The sequence below is a fragment of the Neofelis nebulosa genome, chromosome 1 (assembly GCF_028018385.1).
Source record: "Neofelis nebulosa isolate mNeoNeb1 chromosome 1, mNeoNeb1.pri, whole genome shotgun sequence".
Taxonomy (NCBI): domain Eukaryota; kingdom Metazoa; phylum Chordata; class Mammalia; order Carnivora; family Felidae; genus Neofelis; species Neofelis nebulosa.
In genome coordinates, this window is record NC_080782.1 from 232,137,853 (window position 1) to 232,165,052 (window position 27,200).

At 34.1% G+C, this 27,200-nt stretch overlaps 1 protein-coding gene across 6 annotated transcripts in view; it reads right to left on the reverse strand.

Annotated features, from left to right (window-relative positions):
• The window catches only part of PDS5B (PDS5 cohesin associated factor B), a 192,253-nt gene that overhangs the window by 38,195 nt on the left and 126,858 nt on the right, over positions 1–27,200 (reverse strand). For all 6 annotated transcript variants that reach the window (XM_058687917.1, XM_058687906.1, XM_058687927.1 and 3 more), the window contains exons 19-21: positions 25,570–25,730; positions 12,591–12,714; positions 9,757–9,915 (exon numbers count right to left, since the gene is read on the reverse strand). In XM_058687917.1, coding sequence (XP_058543900.1) covers positions 9,757–9,915; positions 12,591–12,714; positions 25,570–25,730 — 444 coding nt within the window. The remainder of the gene's footprint in view (positions 1–9,756; positions 9,916–12,590; positions 12,715–25,569; positions 25,731–27,200) is intronic.

Here is a 27,200-nt window from a genome sequence, read left to right on the forward strand (position 1 = left end):
ATGTATCAGCCAAGATCAAAGGCATGAAATGGGATATGGATTTGATTGGGACACTGGTGTAAATAGGATACTGATGTGCTTTTTAAATCTTATAACACAGCAAGATATAAAATTCATGAACATCTGTACAACTAGCAGAATATCAAAATAAATCAAAACAAAAATGATTTAAAAAAAAGAGTAAAAGATAGAAAATGTCATCACCACAGAAGACTTGACTATATCACTTTCAAAACCTGATATATGAAGTGGAGATGAAAAATGGTAAGCAGAGGAAACGCATATAGAAATATAAGGAAATTAGTAGAGCGATAAAATATTTAAGGATTAGAAATTTTCTCACTTCTAATAATCAAGACTGGCATTCTTCAGGAAAAATTAAAAATAAGGAGAAAAGAGTTTATTTAGCAAGAAAATGAACAAAAGACTCAACCTATAAAATAATTCTCCAAATCAACCACGAATACGTAACTTAAAAAATCAAAGTACCTAACAAAGTTTTACAAGAAAACTTTAAAAATTTTATTTACAAAGAAAATTACAAAACTTTAAGGAAAGACACCCTGTAGATGAGCCAACAAAGCATCCGTAAAGAACAGAGGGTATAAACAATATAAGTGGTACAACGCAGAGGACTGGAAGAAGGAAAGATTACTCAATAATTTATGATGGGAAATTTGGTTGCCCTAATGGAAGAAAAAAGAAATGAAATCCTTAAAGTCACAGCATACAAACAAATGAATTAATTCCAGATGGATTAAATTTTTTTAATGTGAAAAGAAAACCTTAAAACTTTTAGAACATATGGGAGACTCTTTTTGTAACACTAGAGTAGGGAAGGCTTTCTTAAAGATGTAAAAAGCACTAACTACAAAAGAAAGGAATAAATTTAGCTACATTAAAATTGATAATTTTTGTTCAAAAGACACCACACAAAGGGAGTAAAGACACACCATAAATGAGATTTTATGCATTTATTATCAAGATATTGCAACATATACCCAGAAAAGCATTAATGTGTGTTAAGATTACTTATAAAAGACAAAAAGCTCAGAAAAAAAGGCAAAAGACCTCAAAAGGAATTTCAGAAAGAGGCAACGTAAATAGTAACTAGACATAAAAACTTAATCAACAACCAGGGAAATGCAAATTAAGACCAGAATGAGTCTTAATGTATTTTCTAACTAATAAATGGGCAAAAGTGAAAAGATCTGACAATCCTGGGTATATATACTGCTAATAAAAAATAAGTTTTAACACTGATTTTGAAAAATAATTCGGGAATGAAAAGTTAAATGTGTGTATACACTGTGATTCATCAATTTCACTTGTTTAACGATAACCTAGAGAAATTCTTGCTCATATGCAACAGGTGGCCTCTATAAGAACATTCATAGGGGCACTGTTTCAGAGAGGAAAGAAATGGAAATATTCCAAATGTCCACTAAGAGAATACATGTAAGTGATTTCACACACTGATATTATAATGCAGAGTAATGAATGAAGTACAGCCAGATATAATAACAAGGATTATATGAAGAAACAAATGTGTAATGACAAAAGCAAATCAGCCAAGAATATATACGGTATAACTCAAACATACGGATTGAGCCCCACGTTGGGCTCCATGCTGACAGTGTAGAGCCTGCCTGGGATTCTCTCTTTCCCTCTCTCTCTGCCTCTCCCAGGCTTGTGCATTGGCTCTCTCTCTCAAAATAAACATTAAAAAAAAAAAAAAAAAAAGGAATAAGCAAAACTAAACAAGTATTTTAGAGATATACATGTGGTAAAGTGTTTTGTTTTAGTTTGGGAATAATAGATCCCAATTCAACACAGTGGTTACCTGGGACAGAGAAGACACAGAAGGAAAGGTCTGGAGAGTAATAAACCAGGAGCTAACAATACATAAGTGTTCACTGTATTATTATAAAACAAGTTACAGAAATGTTAAATATATACAGATCAAAAATAACATTAAAATAAGACAAATGAATGGGTTAAAAAAGGTGAAAGTTCTGTTTCTGACAAAAGCTGATTAGACTTTTTGAACCTATCTTCCTTGGAACAAACAGAAAGGTTAGATAACAGATCTTTTTTTAAAAAAAATCAGTTTTAAGGTGATAAAAGAGCTACCAAAGCAGTGAAAATGTGAGGATAAAGTTTCAAAAGAAGAGAGAAATCAAGAGATTTGAGTCTGGCCCTAGGATTGCTTTTCTCATAAAAACTGATAACTGATTCTAAAAGGGAAAGAAACTGACAATTAAGCAATGTTTTCATCACTGTCACAGAGGTGGAAAGGAAAAAAACTGGAATTCTGGGCCCAATAAAGAACAGAGTCCCTATAAAACATGCTGGACATCTAGGTGGATCCCTAACAAATACACCCTACACCTAAAGGTGATCAGAAAAAGAATCAGCCTGTCAGAAACTGAAGTCTAGCTTCCAAACAGTGCATCCTTGACTGGACCAACGTGATCTGACAACAGCTCAACTACCTATCAGAAGGAAAAATAAATCCTCTTCAGAAGAATTACAAAATTATTCAGAGCCTCAAATTATCTGTAACATTTTTCACACACAAAATCTACCACTCAATCAAAAATAACGTATACAGGGCACCTGGGTGGCTCAGTAGGTTGAGTGTCCAACTTTGGCTCAGGTCACGATCTCACAGTTTGGGAGTTTGAGCCTCACATCAGGCTCTCTGCTTTGGATCCTCTGTCCCCCTCTCTCTATGCCCCGCCCCACCTCTCAAAATAAATATTTTAAAAAAATGTGTATAGGACAAGTTTTTACCAAAAAGAGAAAAAAAAAAAAACACAGGTAAGACAAAAAGAGCCACAGGTGATGTAGAAATTAAGGCTGATGTCAACATTAACATAATTAAAGAAGTTCAATAATTAAATGACAAGATAGAGAATTCTGACAGGAAACTAAAAGCTATACTAAAAACTACAGGGGGGCACCTGGGTGGCTCAGTGGGTTAAGTGGCTGACTTCCGCTCAGGTCATGATCTCATGTCTCATGAGTTCGAGCCCTATGTTGGGCTCTGTGCTGACAGCTCAGAGTCTGGAGCCTGTTTCGGATTTGGTGTCTCTGTCTCTCTCTGACCCTGCCCCGCTTGTACTCTGTTTCCCAAAAATAAACATCTAAAAAAAAAAAACTTAAAAAAATTTTTTTTAAAGCTACAAATAAATTATAAAATTGAAATATAAAATAAATGCAATTAAGAATTCAGTGCATGGGCTTAACACAGATTAAACAAATCTGAAGAGCAGGTCAGAAGAAAACAAAACTGAAGCATCAACAGGGAGAAAAGTATATGAAGGTGTCAAAAAAACTGTATCACAGTAAAATAAATTGTATGTTTACAGTGCATTAGAACTACAGTAAGAGAGGAAAGAGAATATGAAACAAAATTTTTTTAGAATTTATGCAAGACATCAAAGCTAAACATTCAAGAAGACCTACAAGCTCCAAATAAGATAAATATAAAGAAAAGCACATCCAGACACACCGTAGTGAAACTGGAAACCAATGCAAAATAGAAAAAATTAAAAGCATTCAAAGCAAAAAGAAAATCTTCAAAGGAACAAGGCCATCAGCTGATTTCAAGAGAAAAGGTAAGAAAATGGAAGATGATGGTAAGGGGAGAAAACATACCTGTATAGAATTCTAAACCTGGAGGAAATATCCTTTAAAAAAATCAAGGCAAAGAAAAGACATTTTCAGACAAATAAAACCCAAGAGACTGAATTCACAATAATCCACACTAAAAGAAATACTACTTTCATTCTTTAAGTAGGAAGAAAATCATCACATAAATAAAAAGGAATGAAAAACAAGAAAACAGGAAAAATATGTTGTAAATCTAAATAAATATTAACTGTATAAAATCACAACAGTAATGGTCCTATGTGTACAAGAGCACAAAAAGCATCAGGCAATGAAGGGAATTAAAGTATGCTAAAGTTCTTAAGAATACTGAACCTATTGTCCTGAAAGTTTAAAACAGACTCATTAATACTGGCCTTCAGTGAGTCAAGGAAGAATGTTGTAATCTCTAGGGCAACTACTAAAAGAAGAGGAAAATGTAAAAAACAAGTCAGTAAAGGGGAAAACAGAATAAAAATATTTGATCAAAAACAAGGAAAGAAAGAAGAGTAAAATGAATACGGAAATGACAGAACAAACTTAAGATAAAAATTAGATGGCAAATTAACCCAAATCACTATTTACATTACATATAAACAGACTACTCTAAATAAAAGACGAACTTGAAAAAATATATGCCAGGACGAGATTCACTGTAGTGTCCTAGTTATGTCATTTAGATGAAGTTTTCAAGTCCTCTACTGATTACCAATAGTCCATCTTCCTCTCTAAGACTGAGAAGAAGATAAAAATGTCAACTATCACCACTTCTATTGTTTTGAAGGTCCTGGCCAAGGCATGAGGAAGAAAAATAAAGAGCATTAAGAATGGAAAAGAAAAAATTAAAGCTGTCTCGATGAACAAATGACATGACTGTGAAAAGAGAAAACCCCACAAATGCAAAAACTAACTGGTAGAATTACAAACTGCCTTTAACAAGACCCTAGGATAAAAGTCAATATAAAAGAGAAGAAACTTTACATCCATATCCCAACAATATACAGTTAGCAGGTAAATATTAAAAAGCATATTATCTACAATAGCATCAAATAACATAAAATGCCTAGGAACAAAGTTAAGAAAGATAAGACATCCACACAAAAATTTAAGAAACCTTATCCAGGGAAATTGAAGACTAAGACATACACCATCTTCGTGAAATAGAAAGCTCAGATTATAAATCCATGTTCACTGAATGAAAAGTGGTATTAAAATGATGATGAATAAAATTTATAACTCAACATAATACCTATCAAAATTCCAGCCAGTTAGGGTGAAGTATAGGGAGAACTGACAAGCTGATTCTAAAATTTAGATAGAAATGCAAAAGGCTAACAACAGCCAAAACAATCTTGAAAAAGCTACTGATGACAATAAGGAAGCAGCAGTAGTAGCAGCAGCAACAGCAGCAGTTGTCACTAAAGACATTTGGGGGACTTATGTTACTAGATATCAAAACTCGTCAAAGCAATCTTGAGAAAGAACAACAAAACTGGAAGCACCATGCTCCTTGATTTCAAGCTATACTAAGCTATAGTAATCAAAACAGCATGGTACTGGCATGAAAACAGACAAAGAGATCAACAGAAGAGAGAGCCCAGATGTAAACCTGTGTGTGTGTGTGTGTGTGTGTGTGTGTGTGTGTGTGACACACACTATGACACAGGACACAAGAATATACAATGGGAAAAGGACAGTCTCTTCAATAAAGAGTGTTGGGAAAACTGGACAGCTACAGGCTATCTTACGCCACATATAAAAACAAATTCAAAAGGGAAAAAGTTTAAATAAAAGACCCGAAATCATAAAACTCCTAGAAAACACAGGCAGTAAGCTCTTTGACATTTGTCTCAGCAGTAACTTTTTGCAAGAGTCTCCCCAGGCAAGGGGAACAAACACTAAAATAAACAAACGGGACTATACCAAACTAAATATCTTTTGCACAGCAAAAGAAATTGCCAACAAAAAGAAAAGGCAACCTACTGAATGGGAGAAGATACTTGGAAATCATACATCAGATAAGGGGCTAATATCCAAAATATATAAAGAATTTACACAACTTAGTATCAAAAACACAACCCAATTAAATAATGGGCAGAGGACTTGAATAGATAATATCTCCAAAGAAAACATACAGAGGGCACATGAGAAGATGCTCAGTGTCCCTAATCATCAACGAAATGCAAATCAAAACCAGAATGAGATATAACCTCGCACTTATCAGACTGGCTAATATCAAAGATACATGGAATAGACTGATAGCTGACAAAGGAAGGGGTAGGTGGGCAAAATGGCTGAATGGGGTCAAAGGCACAAACTTACAGTTATAAAATAAATAAGTCATGGAACGTGATGTACAGCCTGGTAACTACAGTTAGTAATGCCATATAGAGTATATTTGATAAGCTGCCAAGATCTTAAAAGTTCCCACAGGGGGGAAAAAATGTAACTGTGTGGGATGGATATTAACTAGGCTTTTTGTGGTGATCATTTCAAAGTATATAAAATACTGAATCGTTACACTGCACACATCTAAATAATATGTTACATATCAATTATATCTCAATTAAAAAATTAAAGGACAACTTAAAAGACAACCTACAGAATGGGAGAAAATATTTGCAAACCATGGATCTGACAAGAGAATTGTGTCTAGAAAGTATAAAGAACTTTCACTACTCAACAAAGAGCCCTAAAAAAATGGGCAAAAGACACATACAGTCTTTGCTCCAAAAGATACACAAATGGCTAAGTACATCAAAAGATGCTCAATATCATTAGAGAAATGCAAATCAAAACCACAGTGAGATGCCACTTCACACCCATTAGGATGGCTATAATCAAATTAACAGAAAACAGGAAGTTGGCGAGGATGTGGAGAAAACTGGAAGTTTCATACACTGCTGGTGGGAAGGTAAATTGGTGTAGCCTCTGTGGAAAATAGTTTGTCAGTTTCTCAAAAAGCTAAACACTGGGGCACCTAGGTGGCTCAGGCAATTGAGAGCCCAACTCTTTATTTCAGCTCAGGTCATGATCTCAGGGTTATAGGATTGAGCCTGGTGTCAGGCTCTGCACTGAGCATGGGCCTGCCAAAGATTCTCATTTTCTCTTTGTCTTTCTCTCTTCCCCCTTTGCCTCTCTCCCCATCTTGAGCACTCTCTAAAATAAATAAAAAAGTTAAACACAGAATCACCATATAATCTAGCAAAGGTATATACCTAGGAATATACCCAAAGAACTAAACACAGGTACTCAAACAAATACCCAGCCATAAAATTCATAGCAGCACTTTTCACAATATTCAAAAGGTGGGAATAACCCAAATGTCCATCACTGAATAAATGGATAAACAAATTGTGATAAATACATACAGCAGAATATTATTCAGCCATAAAATGGAATGAAGTACTGATGTATGCTACAACATGAACCTCAAAAAGATTATGCTAAGTGACAGAAGAAAAACACAAGAAGTCACATATTGCAGGATTCCATTTATAGGAAATATTCACAACCGTTAAATCCATTAAGACAGACCGGAGACTGGTGGTTGCCCAGGGCTGGGGAAATGCGGTGTGACTGCTTAATGAAAATGATCTGGAACTAGACAGAAGTGGCGGTCACACAAAATTGTCAATGTACTAAATAAAATGTGACTGAATTGAATACTTTAAAACAGCTAATTTTACATTATGTGAATTTCATCTCAATTTTTTTTTAAATGCAGCAAGGAAGACAGTCTTTTCAATAAATGTGAGTGGAGTCAGATGGAAATAAAGAAAATGAATCTTGATAGTAATCATATACCATATATAAAAATCAATCCCAAGTAGACTTCAGAGTGTAATGTGTAAGTTAAATAAATAAAGCTTCTAGAGCAACACTGTCTAACAGAACTTTGAGATGGCAGAAATGTTCTGGGCTGTTCAACACTAGCAGTATGTGGCTAGTGAGCACTTGAAATGTGTGACTAGATTTACAATTATATTTAGTTTAAACTTAAACTTATATAGCTACATGTGGCTAGAAGCTTGTATATTACCATTGTTCTAGAAGATAATACAGGGAATATGTTCACAACCCTGGAGTAGACAAAAAAGACAAGGTAAGTACTAAAAAGAAAATAATAAAATGAGTTCTGTTAAAATTAAGAACTTCTGCTCATCAAAAAACACCATTAAGAGAGTGAAAGGCATGTTACAAAGTGGGAAAAGAGATTTGCTAACCATATTGCCAACAAGATACATGAGGAAATCTTACAAATGAATATAAGAGACTGACAATTTAATAGAAAAATGTGGAAGATGCTTGAGCAGACACTTCACGAAAGAGGAGAACCAAAATGTCAATACAAATATGAAAATGTGCCTAAGGGCACACCATTCATTACACTTCAAAAAATGACTAAAATGTTGAAGACTGCCATATCTAGTACAGTCAAGGAAATGGTACAACTAGAACCCTCATTCAGCATATATAAGAATATTAGTTGGTATAATCATTTTGAAAAGCAATTTGGCAAAAAAAGAAAGAAAGAAAAATAATTTGGCAAATCTTACTAAAACAACTTATACATACTTACACTCTAAGATACAGCAACTAAAAAAGAAATTCCTACATAAGTGCACAAAACGATATGTAAAAGAGTATTTGTAATAGCGGTATGCATTTAACACCAGAAGTAACTTAGATGTTTAGCAACGGAGCAGATACATGACATACACAAACAATGGAATACTATACAGCAACAAACATGAACAAACCATTGCTATACACACCAGGATGGATTCATCTAACAAATGTAATAGAGTTAAGAAAAAGTCAGGCATAAAAAATTTACTCTACATAATTCCATTTATAAACGTTCAAAAACAGGTAAAACTAATCTTTGGTGTTAGAAGTCAAGATTATGGTTATCTTCAGGGAGAAGGGAAGGTTAACAACAAGAAAAAGACACAGGGGCTTTGGAAGTCTGGTAAATTTCTACTTCTTTGCCTGGATTGTCAGCTGGTCAAAAATGCTAACTTTGTGAAACCTTAATGAACCACACCCTTAAAAAGTATGTACTTTTATCTCAACAAAATTTCTGCATTAAAGAAAACAAAACAAAGTAAGGATATCAAACTTGAAACACATGATTAGCATACAGAACCGAAAGAACATACAAAATACTGTACTTAGGGAGAAGAAAAGTGAGAGACACAGCTGAAGAACACAGCCAGGGACAATGGTAATTAACACAGGCCTTTGGTCTCCCAATTACAGGGCTCTGGTCAACTAAAGTTAAATAGCCACAAATCATTAGAGATCTAATACATACAATTATCTTGACTATTATCTCCCAAAACTATTTTTCCATAATAAATCAGTTTAAAAGTATTAATAGTATATTAAAGTATATTAATAGAAGATAATGATGAATATGAAACATGTAAGTAATATAGCTACACACTGCAAGATTTATAACTGTATTTTAAGAGGAGAAACTTTACCTTATACTTCTTTTAATTCTCCAAAGAACCTAGTACAGTGCTGAGCACACAGCAGCCACAAAACTGGTTACATAAGGGTCTGCACATGCACGTTTATATGTGTGTGTATACATAAATATGCACACACATGCATAAAACTCCACATGACTATAAGGAGTCAATTCTCCCAGACTCAAACATGCCCTACCCCAAATACTCACAAACTGAAGACAGACAAAATCACTTATTTCTTTCCTAATGTTTTCTCCTAGTGCTCTTAATTCTCTACTGTATGGAGGGAAAGAAACAACTATTGTCATGACAACCATAATGTGACCTAGCTTGTCAGTCTTCACATTTTTAAAAATAGATATCATTATAAAAATTAATCCACTATAAAGCTGAAAGAAAATCAAATGAGATTTTGTATTTATCAAGGAATGTATTGCAGGTTGCATGCATATGCTCAACTAAAGACATGTTTCAATGCCTCTAGTTCTACTGGAGATAACAGCATGTTAAAAAGATAGGAAAACCTCAAAGAAAGCAGCCAAACGGAAGTGTTATTTACAACATTTCACTTTTAGAAGATAACAGTGTGAGGAACACAGGTCTAAAAAATATAAATTACCCGATCATTCATGAGAAGATCTTTCACAATGAAAGTAGCTACTAAAGACTTCAAAGGAGCAGCAAACTGATCAGGTGCAAGGAGAGCAATATGCCCAATGGTAACCAATGGTGTTATGAGATGTTCCAGGTTGCTTGGATCTAGGCTCTTATGCAGAGGCTGAAAATGAGAAAAGGAAAACATATTCAACTCTATAAATATGTAAAAAAACTATTCACATATTTCATGCTCAAATAAAAAAAAAAACCTATAGAAGCTTCAATACATATACATGATGTAAGTAGTAGCTCAAGCTTATATTTACACTATAGGCTATTTATATCTAAAAGGCATCACATTTAATTATTTTCAGTTTTGCCCAAGTCATATTTTAGAAATAGGTAAAAAAAAATTTCAGCATGGGAGAATCATATTATGTATTGTATATTTTATGATCACATAGATGAATATGTTAGAGACCGGCAGTGTTCACCAATATCCGCTTCTGTTCTACTTCCTGCACGGCTACACAGGCAGCTTCTTCTGCAGTTAGACGAGAATATGTGAAAAAGCACTGGTTATTAACAGATTGGGGGTAAAAGTGAGGTATGCAATCCCCGCACTGAAGCGAGTATGAGAAATGTATCTTCTCCATATTCTCTCTTTACTCACTGACAGGCTTACTACCAAGGTTCCAGCGGGACTAAAAAGAGAAGCCATTTGTCAAAAAAAGTCTGTGTGTCTAAACTGTTGATTAGAATGCAATCCAAACACCCAACTGGACATTTTTTCAGGAGCAAGAAATAAACTTTATTATATAGAGTCACATGCATTTTTGTGCATTTTTATACCATCAACTATTAAGTGCCACAACTAAGAGAATTGTTTCTATTATTCTGATAGAAAACTCAAACATTAATACATATTTTGCCATGACAAAAGAATGAGACTCCTCGTATACCCATGTAGGATAATACCTAAAATGTTTTGTTACAATTTTAAAATAGGGAAATCCCAAGAGTGACTATAGTAGACTATCACTAGCATAAGCAGAGAGGGAAAGGGACAAAATCTATGTGTGTGATTTTGTGCGTGTTGTGTGTGAGTGTGTGAGTGTGTGTGTGTGTGTGTGTGTGTGTGTGTGTGTGTGTATTATGTGTTTTATGAATAAATACTCTTGAGAAAAGTGTATTAGAAACTGGTAACACTGGTTGCCTCTGGGAATGAGAAGTGGGTAGCTGGGGATACGGGGCTGAGATGGAGGAGAAAACTTATTATTTTACTACTTACTATTTGGATTTGTTTTCTATATTTTGATTTGTAAACAAGTAAATAGATTATTAAAATTTTCAGTGACACTTTTAATAAAGAGTTGACGCTGTCCTCCCATGCTGAACACCAAGAATTCTAGGCTTGAAAAACAATATTAAACTGTTCTTCCCCTAAAATATCGGGTCAATATAAGGTTTCATTTGGCCAAAAGTATATTTAAATGAGTTTACTTCTCGCTATTCTTGATGACTTCCCTCAATACTTCCATTGTACACCAAAATGCCAGATTCTTTGTATTATAAATGAAAATCTGATCATGCGGGTTTTTCAATAATGAGTGTGACAATTTTACAAAATAAGGTAATAAAATCATTTCTAAGAAAGCAAAATTAATAGACCCTGGATTAACAGTAATCTCATAAAGGCCAGATACCTCTATGAAACCTTTTCTCAGAAGGTAGCCAACCTATACATTATAGCAGAAGGATTACAGGTTAGGTTATGGTAAAGATAAAATAAAATATCAGAGAAAAAAATAAATAAAATACCAGATATAGAATATCAAAATGAAAGTAAAAGTACATAACAAATTCAAGTTATTACTAATGTTATCTTGCTCCTTATCACCATTGAAAGGAATAGAAAGGAGACTAATCAAGAAAAACAAAAGCTTTCTAAATCAACATGAATTCATTAAAGTCATTCTCATATATAAAAACAGACTACAAAAAATGCCTCCACCCCAAAAGGCACAAAATTAAAAATAAATTATTTGCTATATAATACAGCAAAGACAATGTTTGATAAAGACAACTACTTTTCTTCCTTGTTCAGGTCTTTAGCATTATACATGAAGATTTGAAAAGGTTACCATAAATGTTTCAAAACAGGGATAACAAGTCAAAGTTTTTATGGTGAAGTAGCTTCAGCATACTTTCCAAACTGCTTTGATTTCATTCAAGGTTCCTACACTATGTAAAAATGCTAAATATATAGTAAGAATACTAAAGATAGCCCCAGATTATAGTAGATTAAAATAAAATGCAATGCTTAGAAAGGGAAATAGTAATTTCTATTTAATAAAATAGAAAAAATAATATGAAATATGTATTTAAAAAACAATTTAATCTGTATAAAATTAGGTCAGTGATTATCTAAGTATAAATCTATTTGTACTTTATATTACCAATTAGAATTGACAAAACTCCACAAACTTCAGCAGTATCTCATAAACAGAACTCTAATTTTTAAACCTATAAACTGACAGAATAATCATTACTGATTATCACTAAGTATGATTTTATATATAGTTACTTATTAATGAAAAAGCTTCCTAATATTAAATGTATAATACCAAAAATTACGATATAATTGTTTGATTTCTGAATTTAAGTTAGTACTAAACATCTAAATAATCAGATATTTTCATATTTTAACCACTCATCAATATTGATTATACTGATTCAAATCCTGAAAACATACTATAAAATGATGCATCTCCAAATGTGAACATTCTATAAAATCATTAATATGTGTTTTTTAACTATAATATATGAAACAAAAAATATTTTTTTTCTCTTTACCTCAAATATCTGTGCAAACTGGGTCTCTTTACTAGAAAATATCGCATGGATACAATGAATGGCGTATTTGGCTTGACGGGGGGGTCCTTTTTTAGATTTGTGATGTAAAACAGGAAGCAAAGCTCTAAAGAAAACAAAAAATGAAATTAAAGAAAAACAGTAAACCAGAAAAATCAGCAAGACTCCACTAGATACTTTACCATTTGTACTTTTTAAGTAATGTTTTGTAAGAACAAAAAAATCTATTTGAACTCATTTTTAACTGTCTCTAATTCTGCTTCATAAACATCTATATTAAAAATACAGTCCAAATACAAGAGTTTTTTTCTTTTTACTTAACAATTCTAAATACAAACATGGATGGCGACCCATTTCTTCTTCTCTTTTATTCTCACAGCTATCACTCCCGCTAAATTGTTGCCACCTTATACAACATATAAGACCACTATAATGGGACCTAAACTTTTTCAAGTCCCTTTCTTCTTCTGATTCATTTTTCATTTTATACCAGGACAACCTACATAACGGGAAATCGGATTATAAAACCTATACAAACTAAGTATTTACTATGTGCTGGGCACTATTAGAAGTCCCAAAATGCTTGCCTTCATGCTACCAGCATATTTTGGACAAGACAAACAATACATAAATTAGCAAAATATGTGTTAGGTCAAGTTGGGATAACTTCTGTGGAGGAAAAAAAGGAAAAGAAAGAAGACAGGATAGGGAGTGGGGAGAGGTGTGTGAGTATTATAATTTGAAAGAGGGTGGTTACAGAAGACCCTGCAGATAAAGTAACATTTGAGCAGAGTTCTGGAGTAAGTCACGTAGCTGGAAGAAGGTTCAGGTATCATATCATTACACAACACAAAAACTTAGAAAGAATAATGAATAAAGCAAGATCTCTTAGCTCAACTATTCAAACATCTCACAGTGAAAGCAACTTCTGAATCTACCTCCTTGCTCAATACCAACCCAGGGCCCAAATACTAAGAATTCATAGATACATTAATTCATCAACAGTAATAGAGTATCACAAAAGACACCAACAGTAAAATATAATAAAAAGACAAGTGATAAATTGAGGGGAAATTCTACATTTTGTTTCACAAAGGGTTAATATCCTTAATGTAAGGATCGTCTACAAATATAGAATGAAATGACAAGCAATATCATGGACAAATGGGCTGGACATAAAATAAAGTTTTTCAAAAGTAGATATACAGGGGCACCTGGGTGGCTCAGTAGTTAAGCATCTGACTTCAGGTCAGATCATGATCTGAGAGAGTTCGAACCACGCATCGGGCTCTGTGCTGACAGCTCAGAGCCTAGAGCCTGCTTTGGATTCTGTGTCTCCCTCTCTCGGTCCCTCCCCAACTCACGTGTGTGTTCTCTCTCTCTCTGTCTCTCTGTCTCTCTCTGTCTCTCTCCCTCCCTCCCTCCCAAAAATAAATATTGAAATGAGTATTTATGTGTGATAGAGATGTGTGAAAAGACGTTTACTTTCACTCATTTACAAACAATTAAAAACATACAAATTAAAAGTTCACATGATGAGGGCATATCTGAAATGGGATTCTCTCCTACTTTAAACAAGCAGAAAACAGATAAACATGTTAAAGGTTTTGGACACAGGACAACAGGCAGCATATGACTGTAATCCCTAAAAGATGGAAAATAAACTACAAGAGGCCTACATCTATCCTCACTTGCTGCCTGCAAGGCTCCAGACTGCCATGTAAGGAGAAGTAACCCAGTAAGAATCTGGTGGTAGCATGGAGTTGAGGGAGACCGAGATGGGAGTTGAAGCAGCTATAATTTCTAGGGCAGAGTTCCACAGAGGAGTGAACTACAAAGACAGCAAGAGAGCTGGAATTCTGGAGATCCACAGAGGGGTGTCGCAAGTCATTGACTGAATCATAATCAGTGCCATGCATGAGGAAGAAAAAAACTACCTGAGACCAGGAAAAGAACACTGGAAAGCAATAAGCCAAGAAATTCCCTAACGCACCTGGGGCTGCTAGTGATTCAGGTCTCCACCAGCCACAGTGGAAAGACCTTGTAACACATAACGAGGAAAACAAATTCATCAATAGAAATAGTCCCAGAAATGGCACAGGTGACAAAATTAGCAAAGACATAAACAGCTGTTATCAATATGCTCGATATGCCCAAGAAAACATGAACATGAGGACAGAAATGAAATAAAGAAGACCCAAATGCAACTACTATGAAAAATACAAAACCTGTAATGAAAAATACACCAATAGGATCAAAAGTAGATTATATGTTACAGAAGAAAACATCAGTGAACTTGAAGACATAGCAATAGCAACTATGCAAAATAAAACCAGAGGGAAACAAGGACAGGAGGAAAAAAAAAAAAAAAAAAAAAGAACAGAGCATCAGTGACCTGTAAGACAATATCAAGTAGTCAAAAATACATGCAACTGGAGTCCTAGAAAACAAAGAGGTGAGGAGGGGTGAACAGAAAAAAATATCTGAAGAGATAGTTGCCACAATTTTTTCAAATCTGATGGGAAAAAGACCCATAGTCCCCCAAATCTCAATAAGCTGCAAGGAGAAGAAGCATTAAGTAAATCATTCCAAGACATGCCATTATCAATTTGGTAAAAACAGTGATAAAGAAAAGAAATCCTAAAAACAGTCTGAAAAAAAATACACATTACATATGCAAAAACAATATATACACAGGAATACTTTTCATCAAAAACTATGCAATCCAGAAAATAATGCAGTGACATCTTTTAGGTACTAAATGAAAATAAACTGCCAATCTAGAATTCTACTGAGAAAAAATACCTTTCAAGAATGAAGGCAAAATAAAGATTTTTTCAGAGAAAGAAAAGCTGAGATAATGAATTACAAGCAGAACTATATGATAAGAAATAAAGTTATTCTAGAAGAAAAATGATAGCAGATGAAAATACAGATATCTAAAAAATGAAGAGTGACAGAAATGGTAAATGTGTGTGTACCAATAAATCTATCACTGTTAATCCAAGACTTATCAAACTGTTTAGAGCAAAAATATCAACACATTGTAGAATTTATAACATATTCAGAAACAAAATATGCCAACAAAAGCTTAGAGGGGGAAGGCATGGAGATATACTGTTGCAAAGCTTTTATAATATACATTAAGTGATATAATTTTATTTGAATGTAGATTATCTCCAGTAGTGAAGATAACAAAACAAAACAAATGAGCAAAGGAAGAAAAGAGAGAGACAAACCAAGAAACAAGAAACAGACTCCTAACTATAGAGAACAAACTGATGGGTTAAATAAGGTGACAGGGATTAAGGAGTGCACTTGTGGTGATGAGCACTGTTGCATGGAGGTGCTGAAGCAGTATACTGCAGACCTGAAACTAACATTACACTGTATGTTACCTGGAATTTAAATACTTTAAAAAACAATTAAAAATAAAATAAATACTCAGTTAATCCCAAGGAGGGCAGAAATAGAGGGAAAGGAGAACAGAGAAAAGACAAAACAAAAATAAAGATGGCAGCTTAAATCTAACTATATCAATAATTACACTAACCATAATGGTCTAAATATTCCAACCAAAACACAGTTTGTCAAACTGGATTAAAACAACCAAAACCAAAACAAACCAACAAAAATATAACTAAACAAAGACTAACCTGTAGGATATTTAAAAGAAACTCATTTTAAATATCAAGTCCCACAAAGATTTAAAGTTAAAAAAAAAAAAAAGGCAAACAACATGACTTGCAAACACTGATACAAAAAAAAGTAGAAAGTAGAAGTGGTTATGCTACTCTCAGACAATAACTGCAGAACAAGGACGATGACCAGGAAAAAGAGACACAATCATAACAACACAGACTTGACAAGGCTGTGGGGAATCAGGTACATTTGTATACTGCTGGTGAGAATGCAAAACGTTATAGCCACCATGGAGGGAAATGTAGCAAAATCTAGCAAAATTATATATGCATTTACTCTGATAAAAAGCACAAAATAACTACTTAAATATGGAATAACTATCAGTATGTATCAAAAGACAAAAGCAAGGTGGAGGAAAGTGTGTACAGCGTACTTTATCATTTATCTGTCAAAGGGGGCATATGAGTACACATACATATACACACTGAAACACACCCAGATAGACATGCATAGAGGACTTTTTTTTTCCCCAAGTTTATCTAAAGGTAAAAAGGAATAGGTAGACAGATGAGAAACTGAAGCTAGACTTCTTGGAATATATTTTGCTTTCAGAACTCTCTTCAAAACCAGTGAATATTTCAATAACTTAAAAATTAAATTAAATTTTAGGAGCTCCTTGCTGGCTCAGTCAGTAGAGCACACAACTCAGGGTTGTGAGTTCGCGCCCTACGTTGGACACGAAGCCTACTTAAAATTAAAAGATATTTTTTAAATTTTATTTTAAAAGAGCAAACTTAAAAAAAAAATAAAATAAAACAAACAGGAGCACCTGGGTGGCTCAGTCAGTTAAGCGTCCAACTTTTGCTCAGGTCACGATCTTACCTTCAGTTTGAGTCCTGCATCAGGCTCTGTGCTGAAAGCTCCGAGCCTGGGCCTGCTTCCGAATCTATGTCTCCCTCTCTCTCTGCCTTGTCCCACCCCTCACTCTTTCTCTCTCTCAAAAATAAACATTAAAAAAAAGTAGTAAAATAAAGCAAATGAACAAAAGTATGTATCCATTTGGTGGCATAACTACACAAAAAAGAATCATTTTAAGTAACTGTGAAATAGAGAAATTTGACTGTAAATCCCTAATGTGATACATACCTTAAAGATAACAAGTCAACAAACTTAACTCTTTTTAGGAGTAACATTGGTAGTGCTACTGCCATTTCTGAGACTGTTAGGTATTTAATACGGCATAATTCAAATGAGTTAATATGTAATACCATGATTTTATCATCCTGTGTTGTCTAAGTTGGGGAAAAAGAGATACAAATGTAAAATTGAAGAGATTCTGTAAAAATACTGTAGCCCTGAGTTAGAACTGAAATAATCAATATAAACACACAATGCATTTTATCTTCCAGAAAACTTTTTTTTTTTTTTTTTTTTTGCTATGTCCGCTGAATTGTCTTAAAAAATGACCCACACACTAGGCATTAGTACCCACAAGACTCACATTATGATCATCTTAATAACATTCCCATTAAAAAGAACCAGGGCTCTTTAGAGAAATGACTGATTTCAGGTGGTGTAAATTCATGGGTTTATAATGGTTATTTTAAAAAGACAACAACAGTTAATTTGTCACATTTGAAGGAGGCTAGTAAAATCACTATTTTGAACACCGTTCAATAACTTAAAAAAAACGAAGCATTTAACCTGCCTTTCCTGAACAGATGTAACACTGGGGAACCAGAGAATAGATGAGAAGTTCCTCTTTATGAAAGTATTCAGCTAGTAACTGAAGAAGGAATGACAGAACATCACCTCTGATCACTAAGCAACAACCAACAGAGGGGCACACCACCATCTATAAGGTGGTCCTCTGACAACAAAAAAGTTGACTGGAATCCAGTCAGGCCTCTGGATTTAACTACAACCTTACAAACAATATAAGAAACCCATTAAAATATGCCAAAGGCATACAATTAGCAAAAATCGGTCTATGTGAAACTCTGCAAGAGAAACCTGGTTTATCAAACACAAAGAAAGAAATGAGGCACTTTAATAAATGCATCTACAAATAGCATTATGGATCTTGATTTTAAAAAAAAAGTTATTATTTTTGAGAAAATTAACTGGATATTAACATTAAGCAACTAATGTTACCTATGTTTGTGAGAAAGGTATTATGTTTATTTTTAAGAGCTCTTAACTCTTAGAGATACTTAGATGTATAGATAAAATGATATATTTAGTCTGGGGTTTGCTTTCAGATATAAGGGGAACAGGGGAAGTAGAATTATAAATTACAGTAAAGTGGCTATAAGTTATTCATATATAAGCCAGTTGTTGGATACATAGGAGTTTATTGTAATAGTCTATCTACTTCTATATATGTTTGAAAATTTCAGGAGTAAAATGTTTCAGAGTCTCACCAAACTATCCTTTTAGTCTATGGTTTGAAGTTCTTTATGAAATGAAAAATTATTACTTTCTGGTAACTTCAGTAACTAAACTCCCCAGATAAGACCCATCATATCATAGATCAGACTTTCCAATACCAACATCCATAAATACCTTTTCTTAGTAATCAAGAGAAAATTACATGTCACATAGAAATAAAAAAGCAATTTGGGTTGGAATTTTTGAAGACAGAATGAGAAATTTTAAGCTCATCCAATGTTTTGGATATTCATTTAAACAGAAAACAGAAAAAAATAAACAGAACAGAAATAAAACAAAGAAAAAAAAACTTTCAAGAATTCTGAACTACTAGGCAGAGTCTTAGAAGTCAGTGAAATGTAAATGAAACAACTATCTTCTGATTGCTTTTTCTAAGTTCCTGTTAAAAGAAATGCTTTACTCCCTTGTTAAATTGATTTTCTTCTTTCCAATTCAAGGGATTTTTTCTCCCAATAATAATCACACACATGCAGAAAATGCAAAAACTGAAAAATACATTAATACCACTAAAAAAAAAAAAAACCCTCAAAATTCTACTACTCTGAAATAATTACTGCTAACATTTGGTTAACAATTCTAAAATTTCTCTATACATACATACATACATATATTTAAGTAAACCAGGGTACAAACTACATAGTATTTGGAAACATTTTTTCACCAATAATGCTGTAGAGAACTTCCTATATCAAGTACTGCTAAACACTAATTTTAATGCTCATATGTATCTCTAGCAGATAGATATTATACCACAACTAGTCTAACCGATCCCCTACTGATGAACATTTAGATGTTTTGGTTTTTCTTTTTTAGTCTTAACAACAAAAGCACCAGCATCCTTATTCCAGCTATTTATGCCCTGTTTCTGAGCTTTAAGATTTAAGCCTACCCTATAATCTGCTCTGAGACCCTGGTGCTATAAATCAGAAATTGTATTTCCTAGATTCCTTCAAGAGTTGCCTTCCTGTTGGATTCTTCCAATAAGAGACACTATAGCTTCTTCAGGCATCTTGTGCAGTGGCTCCACCCTACCCCCCCCCCCCCCGCCCCCCAACAACAACTTAGGACACTCCTACTGTGACAGCTGGTTGGCTGTGCCAATACTGACAGGGCTCTTCCATCCAATGGGCAGTCCTCAACACCACTTGTCAGCCGGCCAGCCCTAGGGGTCATAGCTGCTTCCAGCAGTTCATAGTCCTTGGGTTACCAAAACAACCTGCTCTTTCATCCTTCAAACATCTGTATTAATTAATGTACGTTTAAAATACCTTGTGTGGTTTCTGTTCCTCTGACTCAACCCTGACCCATATTATCATTAGGTAGGTATCTTTTCTAATTATCTCTGAAATAAGTTCCTGAAAATAACACTGCAGAGTTGGAAGACTACACGCACACATTTTAAGTTGGTATGTATTACCACATGACCAACCCAGAAAAGCTGAATCATTTATAATTCAATCAAGAGACATCACTGGAATGCTAGCTAATCCTGGTGTTTTTATTTGTATTTGCCTCAATTACTATTAGTAGGCATAAATGTCTTTTCTTGATTTGAGGGGCTAGAAGGCCTTCCTGTTTGTGAATTTCCTGTTCATTCCCTTTGCCAGTATTCTATTGTGAAACCTGTTTGTTATATTTTTAAGAGTCTTTATACATTACAGATATTAACCTTTTCAAAGTTATACATACTGAAAATAGTTTCCAAGCATACCATTTGTATTTCTAACTTACTTCATGATTTCTGCTTTTGTCTAAATGGTATTCTTCCTCACTAAAATATAAGGACAGAGTCTGTTCATCAACAAAACTTTATACACACTTCAGTACCTTATACACAGTAGAGTCTCTATAAATATTTTTCAACAAATGGATATTTAATAATATAATCCATCAGTATCTCATCTTATGATCTGGCATCAGTATCCCTTCACCCACCAAAAAAAAAAAAAAAGGAATTACAAAACTATTCTGGTTACCAGTACTTTTATTGATTCATTTTATACATTTAAAATCTTAGAGAAATCTTTAACTCATTTCAAATATATGTAAAAGCAAGATAAGCAGTTTACATTGATTTTTCTTTTCAAAACAGCTTGCCAATAATTTACTGGGCAATCTAACTTTTCCTAATTTTTTTGTTAAATATTATACTTCTCCACTCAGTATTATAAGGTTGCAAATTTCTTGTGTTACCCCTAGGTCTTCTGATTTTTATTCCTATAATATTCTCAAAATGGTTGTTAGTGTTATATGGGATTTTGGCTTATATTGGCTATCTTGGTTTTGGTAGTTTTTCAGTTGATTCACAGATTTTCCATGAAATACAACAACTCTATCTCCTCCAACACTTGTACTTCTTAAATTTATTTTTTAATGCAATTATATTGGCTAATGCTTCTGAAACAATGTTAAATCATGGCAGAGATAGTGTATTTTCTTCATTTTGTTCCTAATTTTACTGCGAATGCTTCTGGTGTTTACTATATGATGACACCTATTTTTGGTCTGAGACACATTTATTATGTTATGAAGGCATTTAATCCTAGTTTATTAGGTTTAATTAGAAATAGACTCCTTTAGCATTCTAATCCTTGTCACATCAATGTGACCTACTGTGTGCCTTTTCCCTCATACTCAATTACTACAATATAATAAATTGTAACATGAATATTCGGCCTATCAACACCAACCCTCTTTGTATTCCTGAAAGTAATCATATCTGACCATAATATATTTTTGTTTTACTGTAGTCAACTCTCTTTTTTCTAAAATTTTAAACTTTTTGCAGCAATATTAGTAAGCTCTGTTTGAAGTTTTCTTTTGAGGGAATATCTGTTAACTAGTTTTAGCACTCCTGCTGGTTATCTTGGCTTTACAAGTAATCTGAATGTTTGTTTTTTGGTCATGCTCTAAACAATTTAAAAAAATTAGAATCCTTGGTTTCTTACAGATGTGAAATAATACTTTCTTTAACATGCAACTTTTACTGGCACATTTTATTAGAGGATACTTTTCACCATTTTTTTTATTATCATAGCCTAATTAGGTTTCTTCTTCTTCTTCTTGAGCCAATTTTATTTATTTACATTTTCCTTAAAAAAAAAAATCAGGTTTTCCAAAATTTAAAACATAGATATAGGCACATCTAAAATTTCAACACTGAGGGGCGCCTGGGTGGCTCAGTCAGTTGGGTGTCCGACTTCGGCTCAGGTCATGATCTCGCAGTTTGTGAGTTCGAGCCCTACATCGGGCTCTGTGCTGCCAGCTCAGGGCCTGGAGCCTGCTTCACATTCTGTGTTCCCCTCTCTCTCTGCCTCTCCCTTGCTCACTCTCTGTCTCTCAATAATAAATAAACGTTAAAAAAAAATTTTAATTTAAACACTAAAAGTAAAATGATGAGAAAAAAACATATCAGATACGCCAACAAAAACAAAAGGTAGAATTAGGAGCTTAAGCAAAACTGAATGCAAAGGGGAAGAGTATATACCTTGGTAGGCAGAGTTCACAATATAAAAGGGGTTATTAATACATTTCCTGAGTGTTTATATCCTAAAGAACATCCTTCATTTGTCCTTAAGCACAACTTGGCTACTTAGGAAATTCTTAGGTTATACTCTTTTTGTCCATGAAATCTCTCTAGTTGTTGAATCATTAACTTCAGAAATCTTAGGTGGTTGAAAGAAATAAGCGAGCCTCTTTATTTTTCCATTGTACATAACATACTTCCTTTTCTTTGCCCTTGATGTTTGTGAAATCACTTCTGTAATCCCTGAAAATTCAGTAAATTCCACCAGGATATTTTCCTAAAACAGGAGTCCTCTTGATATCCAGATTCAAGTAGCCAATCATTCTGAAAAAGTTTACTATTATTTTTTATTATTATTATTTTCCGTTTTCCATCACTCTGTTGTCTTCGCCACAAAAACCACTTAGGGCTTTTCACTTTCTGCTATTAAAGAAATTTAACTGCCTTCATTTCTATGCCTACATTTCCCCATTCTATGCAATCTCCTGAAGTTCCATGGCTAGCTTACCGATTAGATTTTCAAAATTGCTTACTCTGCTCCTTGCTGCTTATACTAAATTATACTTTATAATGCAAGTATGTTCCTGTCTTCTTTACCATTGGTTCTGCCACTTCCCTTTTTATATATTTGTTTTGTTCTCTCTTTTTCCAGGTATCATTTGCTGCTTAACTTTTTGGCAGTTTAGAATCACTTAAAATTTTCTTTTTTCCTAGAAAAATTCAATTCTTCCCAACAGTGATTATCAGCTTTCTTTTGAGTACTAAAATATGTGCATCGGTTTCATGTTTGTTAATTTGTACTCTGTTAACTCACCTTTGAGCAACAGAAATTCTCTGGCTCTGCCATTTGAACAAAAAGGCAGGCAGCATCTCCCTGAAGACTGAACATCAGATGCCACTCTTAAAAAATTAACATCAAAGCTCCCAACTCCTTCATCAGCTGGCTAAGTAAGGAGCATGGAGAAGGGAGTAGGGACTAAAGGCAGCAAGTCTCTCACGTCTGTGGACTTTCTCTCCAAGTCTACTGAAACCTGCCAGTGACAAGAACTAGCTCCACCTGGATATGGCTATATTCCATGCTATAAGGGGACTCTTAGTTTGGGGACAACTGCCTACTCTGGAGGTAAGTCAGACTCCTGACAGACAGGAATCAGAACAGAAACCATAGCAACCATCATTTTTGTTTAGTGGCTGAACACACAATCTTTTATGTGTCTCTAAAGTTGGTAATAAGACGTCTGCTTCAAAATTCTCCTCTAAGCTTTACTTCACCTCTAAGCTTTGCTCCTCCTGCTAAGGAAAATAGGTCAGTCCAAAGAAAAACGGTGTGACCACGAAGTCTCTCCTTTAGTTCTATGACAGCCGAAATCAGGCTCTCCTTATTTCTCCAAAGCCTGCCCATACCTCAATCTCCTCCTTCTAAATTAACCAACGACAGAACACTTACTATCCATTCCCTTATATGCCTGATTCAGGAATATGGGTATCAACCATCAATGTTCTCACATTCAATTCAGTGAATAATCTAGGAGCAATTCTGTCCAATTCTACTTGCGATTCATTTCTCTTGTGGTTCCTCTAAATTATTTTGGTGAATTCAAGGGAAGATCCTTGAATCAACACTCAGCTCTATCATTTTTCCTCAAAATCAACTCACCCAATTAATAATTTAAAACATAAAATCTGCATACATGTTTTATCTCCTGGAAGACATATTATACTATGAGCTACTTCATCAAGAACAGTGTGTGCACACAGCAGGTACTCAATATCAGTTAATTCTCCTCATGAGAAACATTTGAAATATACTTAGCATATAAATCAAATAATCTTCAAGCTCCATATTAAAGCAGCATATGTTTTAAAATGACCTTTGCATGTTCTAAAATGTCCACCTTTCAACCTTGCTCTTATAGTTCTCCCACAAATCCATCAATGTTTAAGATATTAAAGATACTAGGAAAGATAGTCAAGAATGAAAATAAAAACCACTAGTGAATAAATCAAACTAAAACTTGCCCAAAACCCTAATTAAGAGAGGAACTGTGCCATTATGGATATGGTACCATAGGCATTCAGAGGCCTAAATTCAAATCTTCCCTCTGTACATTCTAGCTATATGATCTAAAACCATTTACCTCAAGTGAATAACAGATTTCTCATTTGGAAGATTAGGATAATTCCTACACTTTACTGAACTGCTACAAGGTTTAAATGAGATAATACAATAAGTGGGCATTCAGTAAGTGATACAGCATTATATGTATTGTGTGTGTGCATGTGTTTTTCCCCAAACTCTGACCTCTGATCTGTATTGGAGAATCAGAGCACCATTCCAAAGGAATATTCATGCTCTCCATCCCCTTAAAAATTAAGAAGTCAATTCTAAACAATAAAGTTTCTTACTCTTACTGCCAAAGAGGATGGGATTATAAAATTCTGGTTATGTTTCAATTACCATGTGAACTAGAATTAAGTTCACAAGAACAAAGAATAACAAAAAGTGTACCTGGGATTTTAAGAGGTACCTTTGTCCATTTTCTCTCTGAGGAAATAGGCCACAGGTAATTCTTCAACATGAAGAAGCATGCTACCCCAACCACAACTAATTAGACCAGCAGCTAAGCCAGAAGTAATGAGGCAGATGTAAAGCGAACCACCAATGACTATGGCAAGATCAGGACCAACTATCAGATACACCCTCCAGGAAGCGGGAGGAGAGATGCATACAGAGAAGTACGGGTGCGTACAGAATGAAGACTCGTCGTTTTGAGATATCACAGAATCTTGAATAATCAACCAGCATTAGAGATCCCAAGGATAACAGCACAATTTCCAATTCTTAGAAATACTGAAAACACACACAAAAGTACACTGCTATTAGGATGATTATTCCATGCTTCCCTACGTCAAATAAAGCAGTGCTTCTGAAAATTTTCAATTCAATACCTTTAATCACAGAGGACAGTGAAGAGTTCTATGCACAGTCCTGCTGAAATTTCTTTGAAATTTCCCACTAGACCTTAAATTCATGTGAATTGTTTATTCTATGCCATGTCAAGAGAATGTTTTACTAGAAAATTGTTTTCATTAAAATATTTACGCAAAATAGATGCTTGAGAAAGAAATGCTATGTTTGCCCCACATTTTCATGAAATCATCCAAAATACCAACCAGTGCTATCCCCTCAGGAAATGAGAATCTAAACCGAATGATACCAACTTAATATAACTTAGACATGATTTCCTCAAAACTTACAAGATTCCAACTACTACATAAATCGAGAGACAGTAAATTATTTTTCTATTTTCCAGAGTATTTATCAGAATAAACTCAACTTACGATCTGATGTGTGGGAAATCCTCTTCAATTTTGCTTCCTGTGTTTTTAAAAATTTGGAGTGCAGCCTCTGCTACTTTTTCATCATCCATTTTCAGGCAAGCCAGGAGAGACTCAAATGTTTCAGCAGAATGAAATGAGATGGGATGTGTAAATGAGAGTACCTAAAAAAAATGAGTCACAAAAATGGTCTGTAAACTCTTTTCATCTTTAAAATACAATTGGAAATACTCAAATCAAAGTAAATACAAAAATATTTATGCTAACAAGTATATGAGAACACAGTAAACTTTAAAACTTATTCAAATATGTAAAAGATATGTTCTTGTGTAGGAAGATCACAGGATTTACAGAAGTCCTTTCTTTCAAAATTAAATTACATGTTAATATAATTCTACTCAAAATAATTTAGATTTTGGTTAATGTTTGACTTATTTATTTATTGAGAGACAGAGACAGAGAGAGAGAGAGAGAACAAGCAGAGGAGAAGCAGACAGAGAGAAGGAGAGAGAGGAAGAGAAAGGATCCCAAGCAGGCCCTGTGCTGTCAGCACAGAGCCCAACATGGGTCCTCATGATCTCATGAGATCATGACCTGAGCCAAGATCAAGAGTCGGATGCTCAACCAACTGAGCCACCCAGGTGCCCCTGATTTTTTTTTGGAGGAGAATTAGAGAAGAGGGACAAGAAGAGAGAATTTACCAAAATAGCTCATTTTTCTAAACAGAGGGGATTAAAAGAGACTAGCTAGTAACATTTTGAAAAAAGGTTATTTAGGGAAGGGGGTAAAACAGAGAGTAAAAGGTATCATAACATTACAATTATCAAATCAACATAGTACTAATAGAAGAAACAAAACAGAAAACATAAAGCAATAAATAGTCCTAGCATATATAAGAACTTAGATTCTATAGAGGCAACAGAGAATGAAAATGAATGGGATTTTTAATAAACAGTCCTGATAAAACTGCATAGCTATTGGGAGAAAATCCAATTAGATCTTTCCCTCCAATACACACTTTCAAAATAAATTTCAGATGTTTATATTTCAGATTAAAGAACAGAATAAAAATTTTCTGAACAAGACAGGATTTTCAAGCTTAAAATAAACAAGTAGAATCAAATGTGGAAAGTAAAATCAAGCAAGTCATAGAAAAATATATTAAGCATAATGCCGTGTTTGTAAGATACAGAAACAAGCAAAATAAGTGATGTTAGAGATACATAAATAGAGATGATAAAACTATATAAAGACAGTATGAGAATGAATAATGACCTCAAATTCAGAACAATTATATCTGGGGGATGTGAATCAGGGAAAAAACTACTCAGGGAAATTCAACAGTATTTTTTATTTTTTAATGTTTATTTATTTTGAGAGTGTTTGTGTGTGCATGAGTGAGCGGGGAAGGGGTAGAGAGACAGGGAGAGACAGAATCCCAAGTAGGCTCTGTGCTGTCAGCGCAGAGCCTGCAGTGCAGAACCTGATACGGGGCTTGATCCCACGAACCTGTGAGATCATGACCTGAGCTGAAATCAAGAGCTGGACACTTAACCAACTGAGCCACCCAGGTGCCCCTCAAAAGAATTGTTAATACTCTATTTGAGTTAGCATCCTATTTACTTTTCACTGTA